The sequence below is a fragment of the Eurypyga helias genome, unplaced genomic scaffold, assembly GCF_000690775.1.
Source record: "Eurypyga helias isolate BGI_N326 unplaced genomic scaffold, ASM69077v1 scaffold7588, whole genome shotgun sequence".
In the NCBI taxonomy this organism is placed as follows: Eukaryota; Metazoa; Chordata; class Aves; order Eurypygiformes; family Eurypygidae; genus Eurypyga; species Eurypyga helias.
Genome location: NW_010267560.1, coordinates 46,327 through 57,139, shown reverse-complemented (window position 1 = coordinate 57,139; position 10,813 = coordinate 46,327). Strand labels below are relative to the sequence as shown.

The window sequence follows — 10,813 nt, the reverse complement described above, 5'->3', positions numbered from 1 at the left end:
TTTTTGAGTATGATACATCCTTTCTCATTCAAAACACTCAACATCTAAGACTGCAGATGCCTAGAGTCCAAAGAAACTTCTACACTCCTACAGCACTTAAAAACTTGCAGGTACGTTCTCCATCTTTCTGTCTTCCCTTTTCAAACTGAGACGAAATGGTGGTCCAGCACATGGTTAGTGTGTCACTGAGTTTAAGGGAAGAGGAATTGGACGTTGTCTCAGTCCTGACATGAGTACTACTGCCTCTGCTATGAGTTTCAGTAAAGCCCTTCCAGGCATGTGATGTTGCTAATGTGTTGTTGGTAATATTACTTCACTTGTAAGTGATGTGTAGGTACAGAGTTGCATTTGCCCATGTAGACAGCATTATGGAAACCAGTGAAAAAGACTCTAGCAGCTAATGTAATTCTTCTCTCTTAAGAGAAAAGAAAAAAAAAAAAAAGACTGAAATTCTGCACTTCACTTTTCCTAGCAGGCACAGAAAGAAAAATGTATGGGATATGATCATAGCTACTTATACAACATGGAAAGCACAAGAGAGAGCTTTGGATACAGGAGAATGGGATGGAAGTGCGAGGTGTTTGCTCTTGGTTGTTTTCTAGCAATTTCTTGGGAGTGTACAAAACTCTAGATAGCCCAAATGATCCCTCTGTTTTTTGATCAAAACACAAGGTTTGGAAGAAAACCAATATAATCTGGCATTGCATGTCCGCCTGTCATAACGGGTGCAGCCCTGTAAGATACTACACTAAGAAACTTAAAGAAAATATTGTAAAGATAATTCAAAAAGATTCTTCTCTACACCCTTTAAACAGGAGGCCGTTTGTCTTTGAACTTTGACTAATATATCATTATCTCTGAGCAGAAACTTAATAAGCTTCTACTGTAATTTTGTTGGAGTTAAACACAAAATCATGTGGGTGGTGTATGTCTCACCGTGTCATGGCTTCCCAAGGAAAAGTCATCATTTGTCAGTATAATACTGTGGCAAAAGCATAAAGAGAACAAGCAATACAGTCATTTCACATCAGCTTTCTGCGCGGAGCTCAAGCTCCCGATGACTTGTACGCAGTGGCTATATTAAGAAGCAGGCTGTGCCATAATTGAATTAAAGGTGCAAAGGCATATAGGGCTGTGTGAATCCCTGGGGTCAAGCTGCAATTGAATCAAAATCCTCTCTCCTTCCTACCCTGCTTGGCAGAACTGCTGACCAAAAAGGTTCGCAGACCTACAAAACGCATGCAGGAGTCCCCGTGGCTGGGGACACAAAGTTACAGAGATAAAAAATCTCTGACCTTCAGCTTTTATTTCACACGAAGAAAAAGTCTTCTAAAAATATTTCACTATCGTTTTCCTTCAGAGAGCAGTCAGCCGATTTACATAAATGAAACAGCTCCTGTCAAGGAACCGGCGAGGAAAAGAAGGAAATTATCTGCCCCGAAAATCTGTAGCAAAGATAAGAGCAGCATCAGCCAGGGGAGGGGAGATTTAAATGCTTTTTGTCTGAAAGGTCACTACGAAAAGCAGAGAGAGTATTACAGCCACTTAATGATCTCTGTCGCTGTGATAAATAAGTAGGAGCTTCTCTAGCAGTTTATTAACAAACACTCTGTAGGACAGTACAAAAGGCCATGACATGGGGCTATTAGAAGAGTGTTTTCACTGAGTCTGATAAAAGAAACCCAACACAAAACCTAAGGTAGATTAAGACGGAGTGGTAAGAAGAGGCATTCCTGGCTGAGCTCAAAGCTGACATCGCATGCGCTGTCACCACTTACCGGTTTCGGTATTCTCGTGCTCCGTGTCGGTGAGGGTGAGGTTGGAGTTGGCCCGGCTCGACAAGCAGGAGCTGCGTCCGGACTTGGTGTTGCGTCCCCAGAGCCTCACGGGGTGCTCGGGCGACATGACCACGTCTGCCTCCGTGTCAGCATCCGAGCCGGCGCTGATGGAGTAGCCGCAGTGGGGCAACCCGATATCAGTCCGGTACAAAGTCCCGTGTGTGGGTGTCACGTCTTCAAGACCCAGTTCTCGCAAGGAGAAGTTGGCTCCTGGGAGAAAACACCAACAGCCTGGTTACCCTTTAACAGTGAACAGTTTCATCTAGCACAAGTCAACGGCAGAACCACTCATTCTCTGTCTTCAAGTGGGGCACAGCAGCTCCCAAGTCCTAATGTCACACCAAACTTCCCCTCTTTTGTGGTCTTTGTTAGTGGGAGACCAAGTGACCATGCCAAGACCATAAAGCAGTTGGATTTATGCTTCTGGAATCTGACAAAAGCTCAGGGAGTGTTCAAAGAAATCATCATATTTGAAAACAAAGACAGTTGGAGAAATGGTGGAATTCTTTAGGAGAGGCAAAAAGTAATCTTGGGAGAAAAGCAAAATGAGGCATGCAATGATCGAAAGTCCTACACCTTGCAACTCTACTACAATAGGAAATTTGAGTGCATTCCATTGGTTCAAATCCCTGAAATTACATACTGGGGGTTCAAATTTCCTTTGGTGATCTCACTTTCCCCTTGCTGACCACTCACACCTTGTCTCAGTTTAGCTATTCATTCTGATATCACAGCAGAGGTTATTTGGCTGTGAATGGATGCAATTGTTTAGCTGACTAAAAATATAACCTGAAAAATGACCCTTGAGTTCACGTCTAGCTACCTGCAGAGTTTCAAAATCGGACCAAATCGATGTGAGTGAGGCTTCAAATATTAGCACACTTTGTTCGGAAAGTTGCACGAGGAGGCTGGGGAGAACAATTAGTGGCTCCATTTTAATCCACATTTATTTATTAATGCAGGCTTTTACTTTTCAGCCCTGAATGCCTTTACAAGATTTTGGCCACCCATGAATGCCTTTAGCCGCACCGTGCATTTATACGGCACAATGCACCCCTGCTCCTGTTACGCCTTGATGGGGTGGATTAAGGAACTTTATAACTGGTAGGAGGCATCAGGCCCTGGATGATGGCCAAATACCAACACCAGTGACCAAATTCAGCCTAGCTGGCTTCTTCCCATTATTTCAGTAAGTAAATCCCCTGCAATAAAAGAGAGGTGGAACCTGCCAAATCTATGCACAGGCCACAGACTCGGTTTTAGAGCAAAGTTTGCAGCTCAGACATGTTTCAACAAGATAAATCTGAATGCATGATTTCCAGAAAAGTTCAGGCCCAAACCTAGCTTTGAACAGTGAAGTTCATATCTATTCATTCTTGAAATCTGTCCATCAGGTTTGGACCTCAAGGTTGTATCCAAAACTAAGTTATGATTCTCTCCCTGCTCAAAACCACACAAGCATGTGTCTCTCCTCACATTTCCATTTACTGATGTTAAATATCACATGGTGGAAAACATGTCTCCAATAGAAACAACCAAATTTCTACTTTTCCAGAGTCTGGTTTCATGCCTGTGGAAATACCCTGGCTTGTCCCCAAGCCCTGCTGCATGGGGAACACATGCATCGAAGGATGAGCTGGCCCCAAGTGGGTGCTATTTCACTACACTTTTTCATTCCGTTGACTTTGGTCATAGTGACCATAAAGATGTTTGAATGAAAGGTGAATAAAGGGACTGGACAACATTTCCACATAAAGCTCAGAGAAGGAACTGTTTGATGTCAGGAGGAAATAACCATGGTTCAGCTAATTCCGGATCTGCAGCTGATGACACTCAAGCTATATAAAGCATTCATGAACTTCACACCTTTTTAATTGACCGAACAAGACTAAAGCTTTCAGAGTGGACAGATAAGGTTGCTTGGGGTTCACACTTCTGCCAAATACAAGGGCTTTGCTCAGGGAGCACAATATGAGTTTGTGGCAAATTAATCCATTTAACTTGATTGCAAAGTGGTCTGATGGAGCGTCCTTTACCACTCCACGGCATGAGGCAGCAGGTGAACTTGACCTGAGTTATAAATGCAAGGAAGCAGTATCTCTCCAGAGACTTTGCTCGTCTCTTCCATGTTTGACTTTTGTGGAAGGCTAGATAATTTTTAAGCCATCCTCCACAGAGTACTGGAAAACACCATCTTTTGGTTTTACTTGCACGTTTGAGTCACCGATGGTGAGTTCACCTTCCCCTGAAACAAGCCACACTCATCATCATCAGACACATCAATGTGCAGCGTGACTGATGCTCTCCAGTAACAGCAGCTCATAAATTATGAAAAATGACTGCTACAATTAACTGAAAATCAAATTTATTTGCAATAAACAGCAGGACATGCATCGATTTTCATATTCTATGCTCACTGTTGCCTTTTAAGCTGGAAGAACTCAAGTCAATAAAAGGAAGATAATAAATATCTAAGGCTTTTTAATTCAGATCTGGTCTATTTTTTCCTGTGCTGACTTGCACGTTTGCTGGCACTCGCACTCTAGCTAAAACCATTTAAATGCTGACTTGTTTATTTACTGAATTTATTTGGTCATTTTGAAATATTTCCCTCCTCTGCCTTCCAAACCAATGCAGGAGAGAAATTCACTTCACCCTGTTGATATCAAGCAAGCTAATAAGGCTTGGTTCCAGTTGGCATGAGCCCAAGCAGCACCACAAAGTGAGGTCCATCCCTGGCTTTCTGCCAGTGGAAAACGTGGCACAGAAAGTCTGGGGGTGCTTGTTAGCACTCTTCAGGCCAGTCTTGGGACTCTCAGGATAAACTGGAAGACCATTATAAATTAAAAAATACTGTGAATGATAGATCAGAAGTAGAACTGACATAGTTAATCCTAACTTCTCAGTTAATTTCGGCCACTTAGAACAGTGCTTTTACTATTTCTCAGTACCCTGCAAAATTTTCCTAGGAAAGTATGAACCTGTGTATTGCAAATTTATACTCCCTGTCAACAGACTGGCTTTTCTTATTTCTCTTTTGTGGGCTTCTTAGGAGAAGGCTGTGCATTTGCATGGCCTCACAGACCCTCAGGTTGAAAACCACTGACCTGTACTAATTCACATCTATCCTGCATAGTGAATATATTGTATGAAGTGAGCAAACTCAATGACCTAAAAGGTTTCCTTTTCTTTAGAACTTCATAGATTCCTTAGAGGGGATGAAGTACTTCAGAGTTGCTAAGAGGAGAACTCCTTTTTTGATTGCATAGTATTACTTACAACACCTATTGGCCCTTTTGTTAATTATTGTCTGTTGCAGTTATCCTGAAGTACAAACACCAAAGCCATGTGCACAAAGATACTTCTGCAAGTCATTTTGCTAGTGCGTGCTTTAAAGATGAGTCTTGCACCAAGACCACAACTGCATGGTGTTTGAAGAGTGAAATTAAGCAGCCCCTAGCTTAAACGAGCACAGTTGTATGCATTCCCTCTGGGGAATCAGCTTCTCCAAACTGCAAAGGGTGCACCCAGAGCAGCCTGGGTCAGCTATTTTATTGTCTGGACTGCTGCCTACTCCATTTGACTGGCTTTGACATTTTATGCTTTTCTTCATAGACTTCTAAAAATAATTTATGTGAAGCCCTGGTTGGTTTCTGAACTAAGCCACTCACATCTCTACAGAAAAACGAAGATGAGACTATAGCAGGTGCCAGAAATGTACCTCAAGTAGGCAACAGCAGCAGTGAAATACAATTGCACTGACTTCAGGCTAGCAATAAAAAGGAGAATATCTGGAATCTCTATCAGGTCTGTGGAGCCCATGCTGACCCATGAACTCAACATCTTCACAGCTTCTGTGACCCAAATTCACTAAGCAGGGTCCTAAAAGTCATCTTCTTCACCACTCTTTTAATACTGGAGCATATCCCATCTCAAACGTACAGCCTGCAGGCCATGCATCATGCTGAGGGTGGTTCATGCCACTTGCAGCTCAGATGGCTCCTTCTTCCAGGCTTCTTGGGTTTTGCTGTAGCCTAGATGGAAAGCGCGGATAGTGGCACTCTCCCTTGGTTGTCTTCTGCCTTGGGATCCTTGTTCATAGAATCATAGAATGGTTTGGGTTGGAAGGGACCTTAAAGACCATCTAGTTCCAACCCCCCTGCCATGGGCACGGACACCTTCCACTAGACCAGGTTGCTCCAAGCCTCATCCAGCCTGGCCTTGAACACTTCCAGGGATGGGGCATCCACAGCTTCTCTGGGCAACCTGTTCCAGTGCTTCCCCACCCTCTCCATGAAGAATTTCTTCCTGATATCTAATCTAAACCACCCCGCTTTCAATTTAAACCCGTTACCCCTTGTCCTGTCAACTTGTTGACTTCCTTCATGACACAGCAGGCACATGGTATAGTGAAAAGTTCTCCACGTCAGTGCAGTGCAATGAAGATGTCCTTGCTCCTCTCTTCTGTCTATTGCTGTTAGCCTCATAGTCCTTCAAAGGCAGCCTACCACCCAGCCCCAGCTCTCATCTGGTTAACTGATGCTGCTTGCAGCAGCATCCGCCGAAACGCACTCACCTGCTCGGCAGAATTCATCGGCCTCCTGGTGCACCATGTCTTTGACCCGGTTGCTGTACGTCAACCTGGAGTCTTGATCATAAGCCTTCAGGGTCTCGCTGGAGCTGTAGGACTTCTGGGGTGCCTTGCTGTCCTCACTCTCAGCTGAAGAGCTGGTGTAGCGGCGCTCGGTGTCACGGCGCCGAGTCAGAGATCGATACGGTTTCCTTTCTTTTACATCCATGGCACCCTTGTCTGAGTATTCAACATTAAAATAATGACGTCCGTGTAGTGGTCAGATTGGAATAACCTGCAAAAGAGAATAAAAGAAATGGGATCTAGGTTCACGCCTTTGGGCACCTGGAGGCTAATTTGCCTTCTTTATACATTCCTGCAGTGAACAAAGGAGACGTTACTTAATGGACTGCAGGAAAACCCTCTTAGAACAATTACCGATGGAAAGCAAGTCTCAATTATCTGTGAGTCATTTCATAATTGCCTCAGCTAGCGGGACAAGTACACGCAGCAACCTGCATCTGCCTGAACTCAGCACGAACTTGGGCATTTGAAACTGATTGGGATTTTCAGTGTCTTCTTTCCATGGGAAGTGATTCAGACACTTCCAGGAGGCACATATTCGGTATATCAGTCACCCAATCTCTGGGAAATCAGGCCACGCTGAAATGTCTCTATTTGGGCAGCCAGAGGACTTCAGAAAAATACCTTCCTATAGTTTCAAAAGTTCTTTGATAGATCTGAAGTTAGAAGGAATGAACAAAAAATAAGAGACAGTATAAGAAGGCAAGTGGGAAGGGAGATGGAAGAAAGAAGAATGAAGGGGTGAGATATGGATGGAAACCAGATGAAAACGTTTCCCTATTCAGAGGAGTTGTCTTTACTCTGCTGGAAATACATTACAATTTAATAGAGTTGAGAAGTGCAAATAAAAGATAGTGCTCTGCTTCATGTAACAGCATGGCCTGGGATTTATGCCTGTGGGAAAATCAATGTATATATGTACTGGGATGCAAGCATGCATACCTGCACAGAGAGAAAATTGATATCACAAATGAAACAAGCATTAAAAGTGGTTTTGTCAAAATAATTAATAAATTGTCTTTTCACTTCATGTTTATTAAATGAAACAGAAGGCACAGGGAGAAACAAGTCAATGACTTGCAACAAGATGGTAAAATATGCTTTTGAATACCTAAATGGGTTTATGAGGAAAAATACTGATAAAGCCCACAAAACAAACTATGAGGTCTGTAATCACAGGCTGAGTTTTTCAGGAACCGAGTCCTCCTGACCTCTAAAGAACAGAAACCGAGTCTCTAAATGCCACACCAAGATATTGTTGTTTACTACCAGTACTTAAAAACAGAGAGGAAGATGATCAGGAAGCACCTATCAGTCCCTGGTCTTTTTCTTAGCAAATAGGTATGGAAATGCATTGGCAAGGACAGAATCACACGCTGCTGGCATTTCTCTCTTGAAAGGCTAAATCCTGAACATACTAATGAAATCTACCTCCTCCATGACTCTTAGACCCCAGCCTCGCTTCAGATGTTGTGCCCTGAATTTGCATTGCAGCACAACACAGCTATGGTGCAAAAGTCAAGGACAGATGCGCTTTGAGATTTGCGTGTCAGTTTAAAGGGATGTGGTGTAACATAGTGTGTGTGGCTCTCAAAACTACGAACCAATGAGGAATGTAAGACCCTAAGAACAGGTTCAGATAACTTACAGATGCTAATGGCTTGCAAACAGCCCTGAGGAGAAGGACTTGGTGGTACTGGGGGATGAAAAGCTGAACATGAGCCGGCCGTGTGCGCTGGCAGCCCAGAAAGCCAACCGTATCCTGGGCTGTATCCAGAGAAGTGTGGCCAGCAGGGTGAGGGAGGGGATTCTTCCCCTCTGTTCCACTCTGGTGAGACCCTCCCTGCAGTTCTGCATCCAGCTCTGGGGCCCCCAACATCAGAAGGACATGGACTTGTTTCAGTGAGTCCAGAGGAGGCCATGGAGATGCTCAGAGGGCTGGAGCCCCTCTGCCATGGGGACAGGCTGGGAAGTTGAGTTTGTTCAGCCTGGAGAAGAGAAGGCTCCAGGGAGACCTTATAGCACCTTCCAGTACCTGAAGGGGCTACAAGAAAGCTGGGGGGTTGGGGTGTGTCTTTTTACAAGAGCACATAGTGACAGGACAAGGGGTAATGGGTTTAAATTGAATGCAGGTAGATTTAGATTGGACATCTCTACCCAGAGAAGGTGGTAAAGCACTGGCACAGGTTGCCCAGAGAAGCTGTGGATGCCCCATCCCTGGAAGTGTCCAAGGCCAGGCTGGATGAGGCTTGGAGCAACCTGGTCTAGTGGAAGGTGTCCCTGCCCATGGCAGGGGGTTGGAACTAGATGGTCTTTAAGGTCCTCTCCAACCCAAACTCTTCTATGTTTTTGTGTTTCTATATGCAGGAGCTTGAAGACATTTTATTATGAATTCCTCACTTGCCAAGTTGTCTGGCAAAAGCGGAAGTAAGCAAATTCTTGAGTTGAGGTGAAAGTGCAGGTGGGAGAAAGAACTGCAGGATGGCTGTGACATGCACCTTCATTTGGGCAAAGAAAAAGAAGGTGCCATTCCTATTTCTGCAATTCGGACTTCTCTAAGGCAGCTCTCTGTGCTTCTCCCCTTTAACCTTCAAAATGAACAGCAGTGACACAACCCAGTTCCAATAGTTTGTACGGTTTCTGTGGCAGCCTTCCTGAAAAATAAGATACTTTTCAAAAAAAAAAAAAACCACTGAATTATCACCCAATCTATTCCAATGATAGCAGCAGACCAAGTTCACACTCCTTATTTGTCAGCAAAATGCATAGAAACTGAAATTCATAGAAATTGAACACAAATGGAAGGATGGGTGGGGGAATGTCTTATAACTGAGCTTTACTTAAGTCATCCACAGAGATTTCAGCACCACTAAAATCTGGTGTTTAAACTCACCAAACTCACCAATTTAAATTCATTCATGAACCATGTAAGTTCAATACAGTAAATGCAAATGGAATTCTTCACTAGCCAAAATTTACACAAGTTGAATATATTGTAGAGTAAAGGCCTGAGAAGTGCAAATCTGAGGTCTTAATGTAGAAGCAATAGTGAAGGGAACAGTGTTATGCTAAGGACCAGTTTAACATAGTAATAGCATGTAAGAATCATAGAATCATAGAATCATGGAATGGTTTGGGTTGGAAGGGACCTTAAAGATCATCCAGTTGCAACCCCCCTGCCATGGGCAGGGATACCTTCCACTAGACCAGGTTGCTCCAAGTCTCATCCAGCCTGGCCTTGAAGACATCCAGGGATGGGGCATCCACAGCTTCTCTGGGCAACCTGTCCCAGTGTGTCACCACCCTCACCGTGAAGAACTTCTTCCTGATATCAAATCTAAATCGCCTCACTTTCAATTTAAACCAGTTACCTCTTGTCCTGTCACTACAGGCCCTTGTAAAAAGTCCTCTCCCAGCTCCCTTGTAGCCCCCTTCAGGTACTGGAAGGCTGCAATGAGGTCTCCAGGTATCCAGAGATCAACCAGGTACTGGTAGATATTTTGCTGCATTGAATCAAACACATTGGCACTTTCAACTGGAGAGAGGAAAAAGGAATAGAGCATCAGATTGTTTTTCAGTGTGCTGGCTTCTTCCTTTAAAAAGAACAGAGCTTTTCTTGGCTTAAAAAAACATGACTTTTTTTTTTTTTTGCAATTGTTATTGAATTGGTTTGTCTCCTTTATACCTCCTCTGTTTGTATGAAATCCTCAAAAGGAGCAGGTTTGTTATACCTTTTAATAAAACACCTTAAAACAGGCTGCTTCACAACGGCGCTGTAGTAAGAGCTGTTATAATGAACACTGAAATTGTGGTTTATTGTCATGGGGGATGGAGATAGCAAAATGTGATTGAGAAGCGGATGCTATACTCCGTAAGAAAGAAATGAGGAAAGGTGGCTTCTCTCTGCTCACGAGCATTGCAGCAATTCCTACCAAGGGCCAGTCATTTAAAAACCCTCTAGCAGGAGAGGCACACGTGCCAAGAAAACCTTTCTGCACAGTTAGAGCCACAAGGTACAAACAGGGTCTGTAATTACCATTAGTAACCTTGCAACTTAGGAAACCAAAAAAAAAAAATCAGGAAATTGACTGAATTCCCACCAGATGAAGCTTTTTCTTTTCGTACAGAAAGGTACTGAAAAACTGAAATTCCTCCTACAGTTCATCAAAAATAGCCCTGTAAATTTGCACCATTCACATACACATTCCTTTATTACAGTGCTTCAATTCCCAATTCATTCATGTCTTTATAAATTTAACTCTCCTCAGCCCTTTCCTTTCTCTCTCGCTCACCGCTTGTAAGGAGACACTTTTCAACTAGA

The 10,813-nt window shown here is 43.5% G+C and overlaps 1 protein-coding gene across 1 annotated transcript; it reads right to left on the bottom strand.

The window, feature by feature from the left end:
- Positions 1–1,576: 1,576 nt before the first annotated feature.
- LOC104513953 (teneurin-4-like) lies at positions 1,577–6,707 on the bottom strand. Its single transcript, XM_010157464.1, has 2 exons — positions 6,415–6,707; positions 1,577–2,048 (listed from the first exon to the last, which is right to left on the bottom strand). The coding sequence occupies exons 1-2, from the start codon at positions 6,635–6,637 to the stop codon at positions 1,768–1,770; spliced, it is 504 nt and encodes a 167-aa protein (XP_010155766.1). The 5' UTR covers positions 6,638–6,707; the 3' UTR covers positions 1,577–1,767.
- Positions 6,708–10,813: the final 4,106 nt, after the last annotated feature.

What these genes read in the sequence shown, in the direction of transcription:
- LOC104513953 (XM_010157464.1), bottom strand. Translation starts at nt 6,637, where the DNA reads ATGGATGTAAAAGAAAGGAAACCGTATCGATCTCTGACTCGGCGCCGT. An exon ending in CGATGAATTCTGCCGAGCAG is followed by an intron (nt 2,049 to 6,414) that starts GTGAGTGCGTTT and finishes GTTTTCTCCCAG; the next exon opens with GAGCCAACTTCTCCTTGCGA.